This window comes from Plenodomus lingam, assembly GCF_022343315.1.
Source record: "Plenodomus lingam strain CAN1 chromosome Unknown contig_13, whole genome shotgun sequence".
Lineage (NCBI taxonomy): Eukaryota > Fungi > Ascomycota > Dothideomycetes > Pleosporales > Leptosphaeriaceae > Plenodomus > Plenodomus lingam.
In genome coordinates this window covers 1,131,529-1,149,959 of record NW_027093931.1, presented here as the reverse complement: position 1 = coordinate 1,149,959, position 18,431 = coordinate 1,131,529, and the positions used below count along the sequence as shown (strand labels likewise).

Below are 18,431 nucleotides of genomic sequence, written 5' to 3'. Positions count from 1 at the left end.
TTTGGCTAGAGCACCTTGGGTACGCAATGGACAATCGCATCTGTAGCAAAACGTCCTGCTAGACATTCAAGCAACTTACACTACCAACTCTGACAGGCAGAGTCATTTCTATTGTACCCAGAAAAAAAAAAGTGTTCGAGTAATTGCTCCTAGCAATGCATACGCCCTCGACCCAGTCCAAGGATTTCTACAATTCGAGCTCCTTTTTGCTCGTAATGATCCTGTCATGCTCACTGCCAATGCCAATCAGGGCTAGGCGATGCCCAAATACTTTCAAAATGATCCTTATACAAATGCGATACGCGTGTCTTAATTCTCATCTTGTCCGACTTGCTTGTATTTTCCGCCCGAGCTGTCACCCTCGCCGTTCCCTTTCGTTCTCTTGACCATATTGCTGATCCAGCCACCGATTCCCTCGCTAGTCCCCGCCTGGCCTTTGCTCATATTTTTGCCGCTCTCCATATCCGGGGGCTCGATAGCCATCGAGGGAATCGCATCTTCTGCAGCACGACGGTTGCCTTGGATGTCGAGTGACGGAACGGGAGAGCCTCGACCACCGCTGAAGAGTGACTCTGCTTCGGCCAGGGTTTGCGGCGTAGCCACAACGGTGGTGGCGTCTCCAAAGAGCGAATTCATATCTTCCAGGCGAATATTTGCGGTTTCAGGGTAGATGAAGTACACTATGATCATGTCAGTTCAAATGCTCTTTGATGCGTCTCCTACTTTTCACCAATGGCTTACCAATAACAAAACTAGCAGCACAGAAAAAGGCGTGAATCAAGTACAGGCGCCACTGAATGTGCTCTTGCAGAATGGGCGTCATCTCGCCCACCAGCCAGTTAAATGCCCAATTCGTAGCCGTACTAAGACTAGCGCCCTTGGCTCGGATGCTAAGAGGCAGAATCTCTGGTGGATATAGCCATGGAATGGGACCCCACGAGTAACCAAACGCAGCATTGTAAATCATGACGAATATGACAACCATGTTTGGCGTCCAGCTGGCCTGTAGGAAGATGAAGTAGGATATGGCGGACAGCGAAATGACCATCATCAACGCCCCAGACAAGAGAATTTTGCGGCGTCCTAGCGTATCCACAATGTACCAAGGCGGAATCGTGGACAGGAGATAGGTGATGGCGTTGATTCCAGTCATGAGAATGGCCTGGCGACCGTACCATCCGGCTTCCTCGAATACGAGTGGCGCGTAGTAGGAGATGACGTTGATGCCGTTGAGTTGGGCAAGGGCTTGGGCAGACATGGCAATAAACACGCGCTTGGAGTAGCGCTTGAACATGTCGGCGTAGGACCGTTCCCCCTCTTGTCGCTGCAAGAGCACATTCATCTTGATCTCTCTGTACTCATCGCGTGCTTTGGGATTATGGATGTCACCCTTGCCGTACAAGTTGGCAATGACTACAATGCCCTCCTCGTCATGATCGTTATCCAGGAGCCATCTATAAGAACGAAATTAGCATGAGTCCTCATCCAGGCATCCTAGCGCATGAACCCACCTTGGAGACTCGCAAATGAGCAAGCTGCCACCGGCCAAAAGAAGGCCCATGACGCATTGCATCGCCAGAGGAACTCTCCATGACCAGTGACCCTTGATGTAGCTGCAAAAGTAGTCGACCCAGACACTAACGGCATATCCCAAGATGTTGCCTGTGAATTCGATGCAGCCCATCCTGCCTCGGTTGTGAGGCGGTGAGATCTCGGATTGATAGACGGGCACAATGGTCGAAAGCGTTCCGACACCCAGACCCGCAATGATCCTGCCTAGGAGCATCATGTATAACCCGGTTGCAAAGGTCTGCAGGGCTCCACCGACGACGAAGATGAGGGATCCGTAGAGGATGGTCTTGCGTCTACCTAGCATGTCCCCGATGCGACCGACCATGAGCGAGGAAATGAAGGCGCCGATCTCGAGAATGGCGACCATGGAGCCGAGCTCTACGGCGGTTGGCTGGTTGAAGTAGTCCTTGAAGTAGGGTCCGCTGCGTGTGTGCTGTCAGATGGGTGGGAGTACGGAGGGTGGGGGGGGCGGCGTACGTGATGATTCCGGACATGACGCCCTGGTCATAGCCAAAGAGAAAGACACCTAATGATACAAAGATACTGGTGAAGTATCTGCTGCCGTCAGTACTGTATGTTCTTGTTTATGTGTGGTGTTTTTGAGAAAAGGCAGGGAGCCCTACATGAGCTTCTTTCCATGCAGTCCGTGGATACGGGAGGGTCCATCGTTGGGTGCCATGATGGCAGCAAGAATGCGGGCTGGTCTGGAGATGGTTTGGATACCCGGATCGGGAATCTCAATGTCCTCTTTGCGAATGGGTCGAGAAGACTTTTCGTCCAAGTCGTGCTGGGACGCAAAGCGAGCTCGCTTTTGGGTTCGACGGCGGCCCGACGGCTGGCCTTGGTCCAGAGACTCGCGCAGTCGGATGCGGAGAGGGTCCTCTCTGTCGGCGAGCTGGTCGACAAGATCACCCGTGTCACTCCAGACGGAAAGGTCGGAGTCGGAGTCGGGGGTGTCGAAGGAGGAGTGAGTGCTGTCCTTATCGTGATGGTCGAGCAGATAAGCAGCGTCCTGGTCGTCGTCGCCGTCGTCGCGGTCTCGTGGGCGGGCGGACGGGGAGAGGGTGTGCAGCGGGATGTTAGCAGGCCGCCTTTCACTGTGTGGGAGGGAAGGAATCTTGACGGTGGCCGGCTGTTTGGGAGCAGCCCGACTCCACAATGGTGAATGTAGGAACGAACGAGGTGCAGCAGCTGGTCGGGTGCACGTCACAGGGCCCAAAGGCTAAGCAACCGACAGGATGGAATGGTGTAAGCGCGGCGGTGCGGGAGCGGTCAAGGTTTGGTCACATTTGGCTACGGGGAGAGGACCAAGGAACGACTTCGGGCACAATCGTCGTTGTGCTTCGTGATCAGAGCAGCATGCCAGTTGGGACTTTGTCACTTGGGGGAGGGGGGGTGGGAGTACCTAGCCTGAGAAGAGCAACACGGGTGGGTTGTCTTGGTCCCTGAACCCCCGGCGGAGCCAATGGGCCATGGGCCACTTACTGTCCGTCAACCACCCCGTGCATGTACTACTATAGTAGTAGGTAATGGAGCTCCCCGTTGCTTGGCGGCCCTTTTCCTCTGCTTTGCTTCATCGGTCCGCGAGGGAACAGTAGGAGATGGTCGCGAACGGCGCCTATTTTATCTGGTACTTTCTACCTCCTCTCCCTCTGTGTTGTGTGGGAACGGCGTGTTGTCATGTGCGCCATCGCCATCATCGGGGACCCATACATGTTTGACAGCATGTAAGTGCAGTGCGTGCATAGCCAAGGTAGCGTAGGTACCGGTATCTAGGTAGGTGTCAGGACTATCATCTCTCACAACATGGTCAGCTCAAGACAAAAAAACAAGATGCCTATGCCACCATCATCGAGGCCTACCGCACTCGGTACAGGTGCAGAGGATCCGCAGAGAGAGATTTTATACTAGGCCAACCAGCGTCTATACTCTGTCTTCTCTACTCTACTTACACAGCCCTGCTATCACATACCTACCGTACATGCAGCCTACGTAATTATGCAGCGCCATGTTCGTGGGGGACTGTCAAGAGGCATTAGGATTAGGTGGGTAGGTTTCGGGCCATCGTCACGCGACGACACAGCTCCACCCTTTCACATATCGCACACATCCTTCTCCATAGGTACAATCTACAGATACACGTGGCTGGGATGGTGAGGGTGTGGAGATATCATCGAAGATAGGTAGGTATATACTGTGATCAGATAGGCACTGGATTTCAAAGCATGCTACCAGGGTGCATACACTGACCGTGTCTAGTATTCAATTGAGAGCTTCTGTCGATCGGTTGACGAAGAAGAAGTCGCAATGGCTGGCCCTCTGACGTTACAACCGATCCTTGACGGTTGACAAGCAGCGTATATACTGTGCATAGGTAGGTAGGTACTGTGTAGGTACTGTGCATAGGTAGGTAGGTACTGTGTAGGTACTGTGCATAGGTAGTTAGGTAGTAGGGTAGGTACCCCCTTGGACCTTGGTACTTACCAGAAGCGGATGGCCAAAGTTTCTAGCAGCATTCCACGATGTCGTCGCCGACTGCTCGCTGGAGAGCATGGAAACGGCGGTGTCGCAAAGGATGGCCTTGCCTTGGCTTGGCTTACCCCAGAAATGGATATTTGCTTGTGGGTAATGGCCCCATTCTTCTGGCGAGGTAGTGGGCTCAACAAATGGGGTTCCATCACAGTAGTACTGTAGTAAGGAGTCGATGGTGACTGACTTGTGCTATGTTTGTGTGGAGATTGCCAGTAGGTTCTTACTGGTATGCCGACTCTACGTACGCACTCGCTGATAGCCACAGTGTACAGGCCAAGTGGCTGTGAGGTTGGTGAGACGCCAGCATTGGCGACGCGATGGATGCCATGTGGAAACACTCTTGCTGCTCCTCGGTTGGCTCGGCAGTTTGTGGGCGGTTGAAGAAACAACCAAGTTGGGGCTGGGGGTGTTGAAGAGTGGAAGAGTGGCGGTGGTCAGCAATGGGCGATGACGTTGTGCAGTGGAGTGCAAGTGAGGACAAGTGCCCAGCACATCTGTCATGGCAGTCTATCCTAGTCACTCTATTTCCACCACAAGAGCTTACTATACCCTGTGTGTACCATGAACCATGTATGTGCCTAATGGTTGCTATGCCAGGCGATCGTGTTCGTGGCTGTCGGTGACTTTTCAAGGTTTGATGAATCGCGGCGCGTGGCTTGTTCTACCGGTGCAGCTGTGAGCGGCTAAGCCCCAAACATACTGGCGCGTCGGAAGTAGCGGACATGATTGGCCGACGTGAAATTATCCTGTCCTCTCGGCAGACGATAGCTCCTTTGATGGAGGGTGAAAGTGATGCAACAGGGAAGAAAACTGGCGGCTGGCACTTGATGAAGGCCTGAAGGGAACATCTTGGAAAGAACACCCTCGGGAGAGCTGATCGGAGAGCTGTGACTGAAATCTAGCCAGCCCCCAAACACACAGTCACCGACAAATTCATGCTTGTATACAGGTATACATATATATGCATAAATCTCTACACACATCTCGCGAGCGTGAGATATCTGGCCCTGTCCTGGCGTGTTGTGCGTGTCTGGTGTGTGAGTTTGCGACTTGAACTTGCTGATGCGCGCAAGAAATCCTTGGTTACCACCAAGCTTGGACCGGTTTTCTTCAAGGTTGAAACATTCGCCCAACTGCCCCCAGCCACGCCAACCTTGCTGTGCAGCCGCGCATCATCTCTCGCAGCCCTTCCTCCCCCCCCCCTCCCCGGCGCCCGCCTTGCCCTTGTGCACTCGACGGCTCCCTTTCACACCCATTCCCAATCACGATTTGCGCCAACTTACCTCCCTCGTCCTCCCGTCGCTACGTCGCTATATCCCCAGCACCACCACCACCGCCTTCGCTCTCCCACTGCATCCACTCCCCAATCCAAACCCGAGGCTGAGGAGCTCCACTCGCTGCAGCCAGCCATGTCGCGATATGGCAAATTCGACGACTTTTGTCGCGACACGGGCAACATTGGATCCACACTCCCTGGTACGATCACCACCCATGACTGGCCCTCCCCCCCTTCACTATATAATTTACAATTGTATATACCTTGAATGTTCGCTGACTGTTCATCATATAGTTTGCAATGTAAGTCGCCAACACACCACCACCACCCGTCACCACCCTTTTGCCCACTCCATCTTCGCCGTCGCCACGCTAACCGCCCTGCTCGATAGCTCTTCAACCAAGCAACCACAAAACGGGGAACAGGATGGGGAGGCTGTGATCTCGAAGGCTTCTCTGTAGGCGGAGGAGAAAGGCTACGGAATTTGGGTCAGTCGCACCCTACATCTGCGCAAGACATCGTCGTGCTGACATCACCTGAGGTTCAATTATCCTCTGTGGAATTGCCATCGTCGCAACCGCCTTTTTGCTATGGAGAACCCAACGGAAAAAGGCTGCTGTCGGGAGAAGGTTTGCGACAATCAATCAAGCTTTGAAAAATCCACTCCCATTGACCGTGCACCAGGGAAATGCAACTCTTCCTCCTCGGCTACATTTTAATCTCCATTTGTGAAATCTTCACCATTGGTGGCTTCCCACTCAACGACAGCGCACGGCTTGTACGCTCCCTCATGCTCGGCTGTCCAACCTTGAGCTAATACCTGCCTAGGCCTTTACTGCCATTCATATCGCTGCCATCACTGCAACCTCTTGGATACTCATGCTCAATGGAGCTGTCGGCTATCAGCTTCTGGACGATGGCACTGCAGTATCCGTGGGTCTTCTACTTATCTCATCGCTCATTATATTTGTTGGCACGGGTTATATTGCGCTTGACACGGGCTTCAGCTGGACTGGTTACTGGGAGTCTACCTTGGCCCGACCCAACCAGGCGTATGCCTTGTATACCCTCTACCAGCTCGTACCGCTGCTCTTCATCGTCATATTCTTCCTGCTCGAGGCCTTCCTCGTGCTCCGTATCCTCGGCGAACGCAAGCCTATGCGTGCGTACCTACCCAGTCTCCGCGCCTACCTCGATGTAACTAACTTCTTCTGTAGTCTATCTCCTCACCGCCGCTCTCCTTTTCGCTATTGGCCAAATCTTCCAATACGTCATCAGCGTCCACATTTGCACTGGCACCGACGGCAAGATCAATGGCGGTCTATTTTCGACCCTCTTCACGTTACTCTCCATCGTCATGATCTGGATCTTCTGGTCGAGCATCACCGAGGATGACTGGCCCATGCCGACGGTTACAGGTGCCGGCTATAACTAATATAAAGCGGGGAGGAGCATGTGGAGGAAGTGACCATAGGAAACGGCGTAATGTTTTATGAGGAGTTTTTCCGAGCATAGCGTATTTCCATTGTTTTGGTGGCTCTTGGGACGCATTGGATGCGTCATGCTGGCTGGTATCACGATACACAGATAATGTTTGCTGCCATGATTCAGATATTGAATAACGTTGTAACTCCAGTTGACCATGTCTCGACGTGCAAAACGCCCATTTGTGAAAACGTGAAGGCGCGTCGTGGTTTGTCACGTGCGACACACGCTCCCGTCATTGTGCAGCGTGCATTGAACATGTTCCCTTCAATTCGGAAATTCTCCCACTTCAGGTAGCCTTCACTGGCTTTGCCTCACTAACGTTGCAGCTACTGACCATGACAACGACTAGAAAAGGCCAAGTTGCATCGATCGCGCTACCCTCGTCTCCAGGCACTCGTAGGTGAAGCTACATAGAGACAAAGCCCGGCCTCGCACGTCACCCTGCACTTGGCCATCGTTCAGCACGCAATCCTCTGCGCGCCCACCAAGCCCAGGGCCTACAGATCCTGACATCCAGCCAAAACTCCGATACGTTTGGAATTCCAACTAGCACCCAAGCTACTACTGAACTTCGACGACGCCAAGAGCCCACGCGCTGCACGCGCCGCACGCGCCATGGCCGATTCCGATTACTCCTTCGAAGGTGATGGCTCCGAAGACGAGTATGTTGCCAGCAGAAGCAAGGGCACTGGCTCAGGTACGCGCGCACAGTCGACGAGTAGCAAGAGACGGAAGAAGGACGAGCCGGAGAAGGCAGCACCACGGCGTCAGGCATGGGAGACAGAATACTCGCGGACAGTAGAGAAGACCGTACAGCCCGTCAACAATGGCATAGTTGGGCAGAGCGTACAGGAGCGCGAGGAGGAGCGCAAGCGCAAGCGATTACGGAAAGACACGAAGCCCTTTCAACGAGGCATCATCCGTCACGTTGTCCTGGTACTTGACCTGTCAGAGGCTATGATGGAAAAGGATATGCGGCCGAATCGCTTCATTGCTATGATCAACTACACACAAGACTATGTTCGCGAGTTTTTTGAGCAAAACCCCATCTCGCAGATGAGCGTGCTCGGTATGCACGATGGGGTCTGCATACGCGTTTCGGAGCTCTCAGGTAACCCAGCAGAGCACGTCGCCGCTATTGCCTCATTACGAAGTAAAGAAGACGGCAAAGAGCCAAAGGGCGCGCCCAGTCTACAGAATGCGTTGGAATTAGCAAGAGCAACATTATACCACACCCCACCCCATGGCACACGAGAAGTCATTATCGTATTCGGCAGCCTACTCAGTCTGGATCCAGGCGACATCCACACCACCGTCAAAGCCTGCGTCCGCGATCGCATACGTGTGAGCATCATCGGCATGGGCGCACGCCTCAAAATCTGCACCGAAATCGTTACCCGCACAAACGCCGGCGACACGAGCGAATACACCGTCGCGATTGACCAAGAAGCGCTCAAAGAGCTCCTCCTCGCCACCACCACACCCCCCGTCGTCCGCGAAACCAAGCAGTCCGGCACCGAGCCGCCGCCCGAATCGGCCGCTGCCCTCATGCGCATGGGATTCCCGTCCCGCGTCATTGAAGACCAATTGACCATGTGTGCGTGCCATGGGAATCTGACGCTGGGAGGCTACACCTGCTCGCGCTGTAGCGCCAAAGTCTGCTCCTTGCCCATCACCTGCCCGAGCTGTCAACTCACTCTCCTCCTCTCCACCCATCTGGCTCGAAGCTACCACCACCTGTTCCCCCTGCGCAACTGGGCCACCGTCAGCTGGGCGCGTGCCCGCGAAGTCGGAAGTACACAGTGCACAGGTTGTCTTGCAGCATTCAGCAAACCACCCCCCAAGGACAACAACAGGCACGTAGTAGAAGATGAAGATGAAGACGACGACGCAACGCAGCCACGAAAGCACGCCGCGTCCACAACCCAAGACGACGCGCTAGACGGCGAGGACCAGAGGGCCAGTCCGTCCGGCCGCTATGAATGCCAGGCTTGCAACTCCCATTTCTGTATCGATTGCGATGTCTTTGCGCATATGGTGCTGCATAATTGTCCCGGATGCTTGAGTCGCTTGGATCTGGGGGCTGGTGGGAGTGGGAGTGGGAGTGAGCAGGCAAATGGGGGTGTGAATGGGGCTGCGAATAGCAATGGCGATGTCGAGATGAGTGGGTAGCGTAGTGTAGTAGTAGTGTAGTGTAGTTGATGCCCTCGTGAATGAGACGTTGGATACCTTTTACTCGAGTTTTTTTTTTCTTTACTTTAATTTACTTTACACCCCTACCTAGTGCAAGCGTAGTATGCTTTCACCCACATGTACCCTACTCTAGATGGGCAGCGCAGCATCTTGAAACAAACACATCATCCATCACAAGCATCGCATCGCCTTTTTGCTGCGGCTTTTTGCGTACGCTGGACATGGCCCAGTAGCACTGGTAGTACTTCACGACCTACCCCCATCTTGGTAAACCGTAGGCCCGTACAAGTACTACCGGTAGGTATAGCTCCCCCACCCAACCCGCACACAATTGCCGAACCCGAGCCCGATCCCGATCTCCGCGCGCAAAACCTGTGCTAGGAACGTGGGGCTTTTGCAGGGTCCCCGCATATGGGGTGCGGTAAGGTGGGGTGGGGGAGAGTTATGTAGCGGGGGACGTTTTGGAGGACGTCGTTGGGTTAAGGTTGAAGGTGCTTGGTTTGTGAACTCGGCTGGGGGTTTTGTTGTTGTTGTACTTGTTCTTCTTTTCTTACTTATCTTGCTACTCCTTCTCCTCTTCCTCTCCTTCTTCCTCCTCCTTCACGAGCGCCAACACAGCCCACACAACCCCATCACCTCGTTGCACCATGGCCACATTCGAGCGATTGATTCGGTTCAAGACCGCCGACGGGGCGGTTCTGTACGGGGACTTGGGTGCGGAGACGCCGACGAGGGAGATTCTGGGGAGAGAAGTGGATGTGCTGGAGGGGGATATAAAGACTGGGTTTAGAAAGGGGGAGGGGAAGGCAAAGGTGGAGGAGTTGTTGTGTCCGTTGGAGAAAGAGATGGTGGCGGGAGTTTTGTGCATAGGCTTGAATTATAGGAAGCATGCTTTGGAGTGTAATGTATGGCTTTATACTTCATCCATATCCACCCTTGGCAGAAAAGTATACACATATCAACTGACCCCCTCCCCCAGCTCGAGATCCCCAAAATGCCCGCCCTCTTCACCAAACCCCGCGACGCCCTCGCCGGCCCCCTCGACCCCATCCCCATCCCCCCAACCTGCCAATCCGCCCTCGACTACGAAGGCGAACTAACCATCATCCTCTCCCGCGACTGCAAAAACGTCTCCGCCGCCGAAGCCCCCTCCTACATCCTCGGCTACACCGTCGCAAACGACCTCTCCGCCCGAAACTACCAACTCCCCGCCTCCATCTCCGGCGGCCAATTCAGCTACGCCAAATCCTTCGACCACTTCGCCCCCATGGGCCCCTGCATCGCCAGTCCCCGCGCCATCCCCGATCCCCAGAACCTGCACTACGTCACCAAGGTCAATGGCCAGCTGCGCCAGCAGACCTGCACCGACGATATGATTCATGGTATCCCCCAGATCATCGAGCATCTCTCGCGCGGCACGACGTTGAGGGCGGGAACGGCGATTCTAACGGGTACGCCGAGTGGGGTGGGGTTGTTTATGGAACCAAAGGGGTTTTTGAAACATGGGGATGAGGTCGAGGTGTGTGTTGAGGGTATTGGGAGTATTATTAATACTATGATGTTTGAACAGTAGCGCTGGGGTTGGGGAGTATACAGTATATGAGAGTATACAGTATATGAGAGTATACAGTATATAAGGAAAGTGTAAATCAACCGACTTTGTAATGGGGCTAGGGCGTTGCAATTCCCGCTTTCCCATTGCAATATTGCCATGGGCTGCCCAACGCACTTGCTCACTTGCTCTTTCAGTTCACAGGTATGACCACCTTCTTCCTCTCTCCCAACAGATGATTTTTCTTCTTCTTCTCCCAATAAACTTTCATTCTGCGTGCGCATCCATTCTTTTTTTTTTTTCAGGGGCTTTAGTGTTCCTACCATACCTCTCGCTATGAATACTGAAGATGGGATGGAGTTGCTTGCCGATGACGATGTCGATGCTCAGGGCGAGACTGATAGTGATTTTGGTGCTGGGGGCGAGGCGGATACTGATGTTGATGCTGAGGGCGAAACGGACAGTGGGATTGAGGATGATGAGCCTGCTGATTTGAAGAGGGTGCAGGGTGGTGATGAGACTCAGGCTCCTTTGGGAACTGACTGTTTGATTGAGGCCGAGGGGAGCCCCGGTGGCAATGCACCTACTGCTTCGAGCTTGCAGATCGATAACGAGAGTCAAGTCCAAACTCAGAATACTGCGCAACCGGAACCTCGGCAAGCCGGAGAGCTAGAAGATGCCAATAATTTCGATGGACAGGATACAGGTGGACTTCGAACGAGCCCTATGGTTCAAGATGACGTATCGGTCCAGCTGCGAGCGCAAACCCAAGCAACTCCTGACTAGGAAGCGGAGCTTGAGCACGACAGGCGAGGACACAATGTACGAGGAAATGGGCGTCAATCTCGCAGTTTGCCAGCCATGACCCAAGGTCCTGAAAGTATTCGTAATCTGGTACTTGATTGGATTCGATCAGAGGTGACGGGCCCCCGGAGGTCTGGTATCGACTGTTCGACTTCAAGGTCTGCAACCGGCAACGTGAGCGGGGGCAGAATGAGTCAAGGACGTTTTGACTCGGGCGCCGGTCTGGATCCTACGCCAACGGTTGGACTTGAAGCTGCTGGCGACAGTGACTCGGAATATGGCGATGAGGGATTCTCGAGCGTGGATGATCGTGCTATCAAGTTGGCCTATCAACGACAGCTAGAACGCCAACGTAAACGCCGGCAACAGCAGGTCGCCAAAGGACTAAATGGTTCTGCGAAGAAAGGAGGCTTCAGACAGTATACCAGGGAAGACATGGATATGGTCCCATGGTCATGTCGTATCAACACCAACACTATTCTGAGCAGAGAGTTCATCGCAGCCACCCTAGTATTCCTCGACAGCATTTGGCAAAAGGACGTTGAGTCCATCGAGACGCAGGTTGATGCCTTCATGGCAACGCACCGGCCTCTATTCTCGTCCTTTGCTGATTTATCCGTCTGGCAACACCCCATCCTATCATGGTGCCTTCGCGTCGAGCGCAGACTCAAATTCCACGAGGCGGATTCTCCTGCGCAAATGGAGCTGGCGCGTGAGCTTGGCCTGGGAATACCACATCCCCACGATGGGTACCCTTGTCCTGCAGATTGCCCTCGTAGAAGCCCGCCCGTTGATATTGAACGAAGCTTGGAAGAAGGTAGGAAGGTTTACGTGGGTCAAATCACTTTTCTGTCGATGAAGAAGCAGAGGATCAAGGAGATTGAGGAGGCGGAGCGTGAGGGGAGACCGCCGCCAGATGGCCTCTTGCTCAAACCGATTCCGCATGTTCCTGAACGTCCGGATGGGTATGAAACCCCTCCCTCGCCATGTAGTCCGCCACCAGCCTCTTCTGGGCGTCTTGGTGTCGAAGTGGGCGGGGAAGGTGAATTCGATGTTCCCAATTCACCTGGTCCGTTTGATTCACCTAGCTCGGACAGTGAATCGAGGTCAACGCTGCCATTGCCATTTGAGAAATCCTTTGGCAAGCGGCCTTTTGGTTCCATGGGTCCTCCTATTATTGCTAAGTCTCAATTACGTCCTTTGGTATCGGACAACACTGAGACGTCGATGAGGGAAATCATGCCGGAGCTATCAACGGAGATGGTTCAGGGGACTGACGATGCCATGGAGCTAGAACCTCACGCCGAAGCATCGAGCTCGAGGCCACAATCTCATGGCTCTAAATCCGGGACAGTCCAATACCAGCACAGATGTTACACGCATGCCCCTCCCAAAGCCCCATCCTGCTACATCAAACGCCTCCCGCCATCCCATGTCCCTTTCAAATCCATAGACACCAGCATACCCACCAGCAAGCCCTTAAAGAAGCCAAAAGCTCGCCCCCGCTGCGAAGCCTGGCAGTGCGACCCAACCGCGTACTAGAATGCCGCAAAGGAGAAAATATCACGCAAACGCCCACGTTACCCATGGAGTCCCGACCCCGCAACCAGCCCACGCTACCCAGGGAGTCCTGAGACCAAAACCAGCCCACCATCTCTCAACAGCCTAGAAACTCTACAGGCAGCAAACCAGTCCCGGCTCGATGAAGCACTTGGCATCGATTCTGACGAGGAAGTTGTCCCAGCGAGTCACAATGAGGGAAGCGGTGTCGATCCGAAGCGGACAGTACAGACGGTGCATACGGTGATGAGGTATATACTCGGTGAATTTGAGCAGGAAAGGGGAGATTTGGACATTAGGAAGCCAGGCGGTGGGAGTGGTGCGTTGGCGACGGCGAGTGTTGAGGATGAAGGCACACCGCTGGAGGGTCTGCGTGCGCTCTTGCCGTCGCCGTTGCTGGATGATATATTGGGTGATGTGATTCGGGATGTGGGGAAGAAGCGGCGACGCGATACTGACGTTGAAGGCATGTTGGATGAGGTCGAAGATAGGAAACGACAGAAGAGGGAGGCTGAGTCTACATCCACGGAGTTTCCTGTGACGCAGAATCGCAACCCAACATCTTCGATGACGATATCGACACCCAAATCACCTCCCATTGATGACGCGAGCGAAGTTTACAATCGCGAGCCACCGGCTATGACACCCAGCCCTAGGCTCAAGCATGCGCGTCTGGGCGAGGAAAACGCAGCAGTCACACCCAATCCATCCCCTCCTTCTGCCTCCCCTTCTACGTCCCCCCCTCTCCCCACTACCACTCACCAATCCACCCGCTCACCCGCTCAAATCTCCACTCCACTCCCACCCACTCGATTCCACAGCTCCCCGCGCGACGCACACGGCGATCGACTTGCTGCCTTGAACGCCGCGCGGCTGGGACAGCGCCAAGATCCCATGATTCCCACATATAGTGCAGAGGGGGGAGATCGGGCTGCTGGCGGAGAGCAACCACCTGCTGCGAGGGCACAGTCTGGGGCTGGGACAGAGTCGATGGGAGGGGTACAGGGGGAGGGGGATCCGGTGTTTGCGTGGCCAACTGGGCTGGAGGGGGAGGAGGAGGGGGAAAGTGGGAGCGAGAGTGAGGATGGGATGCATGAGGTGGTGTAGGGTTGTAGAGGGTATATATTGCAGTATTGCAGTGTGCTCTAAGACACCTTATGACACCATGCTATGCTATGCCATCCTATCCTATCCTTATTCCATAAAGCACTAGTTCTGCAATTCTGCAGAACACACTTGTATGAAGACAGGCTATCACACTAATCAAGCATCATACATCAGGAATCTGCACATCCTGCACACGCGCTGTATTCTACACTATTACTGGTACTAATATAGGTAGTGAAATAGACATAAACATAAACATATAGGTGCACGTTCATAGCTCGCACCATCTACCCACTCCACCCGCTCCTTCAAGATTACTATACTATATCTTACCATCAACTCTATTCGTTTTACCCTACAATCTAACCTGCTAGCTAACCCCCATTTCCAACTTATCAAGTACCCCGGACCTAGAATCCCCCCTAAAAGAAACTTGGGAAAAAATAGTTTATACCTAGGAAGACACCTCAAAGTCACCCAAAGCAACAACCACCATCTCAAACACCTGCACTGCAAAACCTTGGGGCACATCAACGGCAGTTGACGGCGCAACGCAGCAGCACCAATCCCGCCTGGTCCATGACGTCACACTTCTCCTCGCTTAACCCCGCCTGCCCCACTCCCGACCTGACGTCCACCAACATTGAAATCTCTCCGTTCTTTTTTTGCGCTAGACTATATATCAAACAATAATGCATTATCCCATCAAGTAACTATCCGAATTGGTCTATCGGCTAGGATTGCCCGCTTTCAAGAATCAGCAATGGTTTGACGAGGTCCGGGCCGGGCCGGGTTCGACTCCCGGATTCGGAATGTAATCTTTTTGCTAGGTTTTTTGTTCTTTTTTGGGATGCTGGTGAGAAGGGAAGCGGGGTTTATTGGGTATCACGTGGGGATTATTTTTGTGTAGATGCTGGGCTATGCTATTGTATACGCTGCGTGGCAGGATAGGTTGTAGTAGTGTCTAGCAGAGGTCTGGCAGCTACGTACTTAAAGGGGACGTAGAGGCGAAGGGGTTGGTTTTGTTTAGGGATAGATGAGAGATGTTTTGTCATATCAGCTATGGCGTGTTTAGAATGTGTCTTGGTAGAGGTAGTGCGTTTTATTTGCTATATCCAAGTCGTGTACGTGATGTACGCTACGCGATGCAATGCTAGGAATAGTCTTGCAGGATTAGTGATGCAGGATTAGTGATGTAGAGTAGTGATGCAGGATTAGTGATGTAGAGTAGTGATGCAGGATTAGTCTTGCAGGAATAGTATGACAAGAATAGTATGACAAGAATAGTAACCTAGAACAAGAATGTAACGCGAACAAGACCACTACCACTAAAAAGAGTTAATCACCACCTAGTCAGTACAGTGACAAGGTAAGAAGTACGAATGGGCAATGGGAAATGCGCTACTGTACGGCGGACTCCAAGTCGGTAGTACTATGCACCCAAGCACGACAAAAGACAAGAGCGACACAAAAGGAAAGGAAAGGAAAGGAAAGGGAAGAATAACGAGGGCAACCACCAAGGAAAACCAAAACGTCAAAGCCACGACTCAGCCAGACTCGTTTCATCAAGACTTTTGTCATGGCTGTCACTTGCCTCCCTCTCCTGCAGGACACGACCAATTCATGTGCTTCACAGCCTGTGTGCACCAACATGACACCGCCGTACATGCTCAATCTTTGTACAAAACGGGCAAGGCACTGTAATAGCAAGAGTAAATATATATATATATGTATATACCTAACCCAAAACAAAACAAACTCGAACAATCTCCGATCCTGCAGACCAGCCCCCCTGGCCACACCCCCTAGTCCTCTTGAAACCCTCGATCCCACACGATTCCACTTGTCCCCGCACCTTGACTCCCCCGCGCTTGTAGGTTCCCTGGTCCTTGCTGGGTGTACACTGCACAAGAATTGTACGCGCTGGTGATGGGTTGGTTGTGGGGGAGAAGATGGGGAAAAGGAAAAAAAGGGAAAAAAGAAGAGACCGTGACAACGCCAACGCTATGGAATATATTCAAATGCTCGGAAGGACTCGGAGATTGTGTTGGTGTTGGTGGGATTTTGAGAGGGATGGGTGATGAGTAAAAAGGTTAGAGCGGGTATGTGTGTGTGTGTGTGTGCGTATGGGCGTCTGCACTACATTGTTTGCTTGTGCTTCGTGTTGGTTGGCTTTTGCTGGTTGCGCAATGTAAATTGCAACGGCCTTGCTGATGCTCTTGCCCATTATTTGCAACACGAACCACAAGTTGCGCCCACACCCCCTGGTGTCGCCATCCACCCGGGGCGCCAACAGAGGAGTAACCGAAAAAGGAATGAATGTGGTAGTTAACATTAGATTTTTTTTGAGTTTCGCACTGCGCTCTTGCGGCCTGCGCACATGATGTGTGCCATGGTGGTGGGATGGGGTGGGAAGGGAGAAGAAGAAGTAGAAGAAGAGATGGTGGACAAAAAGGGTATGAGAATGGGTCTGGTGGGCGTGTTAGCTCCTGGGTACCGGTATGGCGGTCGAGGTATTGATGGGGATTGTGGGTTGGTGGATGTGGTGATGGTCTGGTTACTAGGTTGGGTGACCTGGGTGTACATGGAGTAATGCCTGGTCATGCCATCCCGCCGAAAAAAAGAGGTCCGAGTCCGAATGCGAGTTTGCGCGTGAGACACACGGGTGCTGGGCTAAGGTAGGTCTGACTGGGGCGTGCTGGTGCTGTGGCAGTGCCAATGGGGCATGCCTTTGCAAAGACCAAGGAGAGAATGGACAAGGCAAGAGAGGCAGACGTACAAAAGTCAAGCTGCGAGGCCTGCTCGTGTGAAACCGACACTGGATGGTCTGGAAGCGGGGACGGATGGGGATTTTCAGTCGGTTTGGATGGCGCCTGCGCCTTCGCATACGTTGCATTTGTTTACGCCTTGCTTGCATTTGGAGCAACCTTTGCCGTTGCAGTAGTCGCATTTGACGGTGCCATTGCCTCTGCAGGTGGGACAGTCCTTCATGATGAGCGGAGGTGGCTGGCTTTGGTTCAGAATCGTGCTTGTTTGCGCGTGATGATGGGCAACGTCGTGGGCGCGGCGCAAGAGCCTGTGGTCGTGGTTGTGGTGGTGGAAGTGAAGCAAAGGTAGAAGGAGAAGAAGAAGAAGAAGAAGAAGAAGAAGAAGAAGAAGAGTAAGAGGGAGCAGGAGCCGCTGGTCAACAGGATGGACAACCGGATGAAGGGAGAATGGGGAGATCCAGGACGAGGGACAAGGAGGAGTTGCTTCTTTTTTCAAAGGCGAGGGGAAGGGGGAGGCAGAGGAAGGGGGGGGGGGGGGAAGGAAAGCAGGCGCAGTTCGCGACTGCTATCTAATATCTCCTAAGCAGCAATGAAGTCTGCTTCGAAACAAACTTGACGAGTCGGAGAGTCTCCAGGGTCTTTATAGAATTTACTCAATTCGGCCTTTCCGCGTCAACCCGTGCCCTGGTCTGGCTGCTGTCGAATCCCTCAGCGCACCGCAGACGGTACTGTTACCTTGTCCACAATACAATCTTGTGTGCGGCCGCGCATGGTGAGGCGCGCACAGCCACGCCAGGCACACACAGCGTCGCCGGCTCAGGCATGTCGTGCGCAAATGACTGTCTTGCTCTCCCAGGATCTGCGCGCCAGGGCCGACTACCCAAACACGAGGGATCGCTGAGTTGGCCGAGCGAAGCTTTGGAAACTTGCGCAGAAGCCGATTCACTACCGGTGCAGCGGGACCACGGCTCAGGTCGTCTCTTGGTGCCAAAAACTACGACTCTTACTACAAGTACCGGTAGGGTACAATGGCGACGTCAAGCTGCCTCTTGCTGCCGTCGGATGGCTGCCGGCGACTGCCACTAGCTATTCTACCCACCTAGAGTAGGAGTAGACTGACTCTCCTTGTTCACCGCGGGATCCCCACCTACCGTGCTGCGCCTTCGAACCGCTAGGGACCGCAAGTCCATGACGAGCCTGTCGACCGCATCGCGCAGCATACATAGATTGATGGCATGACAATAGCAGGCATGCCGCCACAGCCGGGGCACAAACTCCGCTGAGACATGCGGACCTCTGAATGGAGCCGCGACCGAGCAGCGTCGAGGCCGAGCAGAGGAGACAAGGCGATGTGATTGGAGAGGCGTTGTGGAAAAGGACGTCAGACGTGCATGGCCACATCCTGGAAGCAATCACACAAACGGCCAATCTGCCAACATGCTCTCCGACCATGCTTCGTTTCAGAAGACGGCCGCTCACTTGCGCATCGTCATTCTACGCCCAACCCTTTTTTTGGACTGTTGGATGACCAATGTAGAGACGGCGCGCTAGAACCTCATTCAGGGGTGGGGGGTGAATG

General features: G+C 53.5%; 8 protein-coding genes across 8 annotated transcripts; 6 read left to right on the top strand and 2 right to left on the bottom strand.

Moving 5' to 3' along the window:
- Positions 1-309: 309 nt before the first annotated feature.
- Positions 310-4,828, bottom strand: IAQ61_001985 (uncharacterized protein; the record flags this gene model as incomplete). Its single annotated transcript, XM_066095350.1, has 6 exons — positions 310-680; positions 742-1,454; positions 1,512-1,994; positions 2,050-2,127; positions 2,196-2,704; positions 4,805-4,828. The coding sequence occupies 6 exons, from the start codon at positions 4,826-4,828 to the stop codon at positions 310-312; spliced, it is 2,178 nt and encodes a 725-aa protein (XP_065954834.1).
- A 685-nt stretch (positions 4,829-5,513) lies between these two features.
- On the top strand, positions 5,514-6,815 carry IAQ61_001984 (uncharacterized protein; the record flags this gene model as incomplete). Its single annotated transcript, XM_003833796.1, has 7 exons — positions 5,514-5,580; positions 5,675-5,682; positions 5,772-5,868; positions 5,922-6,009; positions 6,065-6,158; positions 6,209-6,542; positions 6,598-6,815. The coding sequence occupies 7 exons, from the start codon at positions 5,514-5,516 to the stop codon at positions 6,813-6,815; spliced, it is 906 nt and encodes a 301-aa protein (XP_003833844.1).
- A 668-nt stretch (positions 6,816-7,483) lies between these two features.
- Positions 7,484-9,040, top strand: IAQ61_001983 (uncharacterized protein; the record flags this gene model as incomplete). The annotated part of the gene is made up of 1 exon (XM_003833795.2): positions 7,484-9,040. One exon carries the CDS (start codon positions 7,484-7,486, stop codon positions 9,038-9,040), a length of 1,557 nt encoding a protein of 518 aa, XP_003833843.2.
- A 583-nt stretch (positions 9,041-9,623) lies between these two features.
- Positions 9,624-9,929, bottom strand: IAQ61_001982 (uncharacterized protein; the record flags this gene model as incomplete). The annotated part of the gene is made up of 1 exon (XM_066095349.1): positions 9,624-9,929. The coding sequence occupies one exon, from the start codon at positions 9,927-9,929 to the stop codon at positions 9,624-9,626; it is 306 nt and encodes a 101-aa protein (XP_065954833.1).
- A 126-nt stretch (positions 9,930-10,055) lies between these two features.
- Positions 10,056-10,634, top strand: IAQ61_001981 (uncharacterized protein; the record flags this gene model as incomplete). The annotated part of the gene is made up of 1 exon (XM_066095348.1): positions 10,056-10,634. One exon carries the CDS (start codon positions 10,056-10,058, stop codon positions 10,632-10,634), a length of 579 nt encoding a protein of 192 aa, XP_065954832.1.
- A 315-nt stretch (positions 10,635-10,949) lies between these two features.
- On the top strand, positions 10,950-11,399 carry IAQ61_001980 (uncharacterized protein; the record flags this gene model as incomplete). The annotated part of the gene is made up of 1 exon (XM_066095347.1): positions 10,950-11,399. One exon carries the CDS (start codon positions 10,950-10,952, stop codon positions 11,397-11,399), a length of 450 nt encoding a protein of 149 aa, XP_065954831.1.
- A 75-nt stretch (positions 11,400-11,474) lies between these two features.
- Positions 11,475-14,190, top strand: IAQ61_001979 (uncharacterized protein; the record flags this gene model as incomplete). The annotated part of the gene is made up of 3 exons (XM_066095346.1): positions 11,475-12,952; positions 13,028-13,976; positions 14,185-14,190. The coding sequence occupies 3 exons, from the start codon at positions 11,475-11,477 to the stop codon at positions 14,188-14,190; spliced, it is 2,433 nt and encodes an 810-aa protein (XP_065954830.1).
- A 2,607-nt stretch (positions 14,191-16,797) lies between these two features.
- On the top strand, positions 16,798-18,403 carry IAQ61_001977 (uncharacterized protein; the record flags this gene model as incomplete). The annotated part of the gene is made up of 3 exons (XM_003833791.2): positions 16,798-17,197; positions 17,440-17,875; positions 18,101-18,403. Exons 1-3 carry the CDS (start codon positions 16,803-16,805, stop codon positions 18,401-18,403), a joined length of 1,134 nt encoding a protein of 377 aa, XP_003833839.1. The 5' UTR covers positions 16,798-16,802.
- Positions 18,404-18,431: the final 28 nt, after the last annotated feature.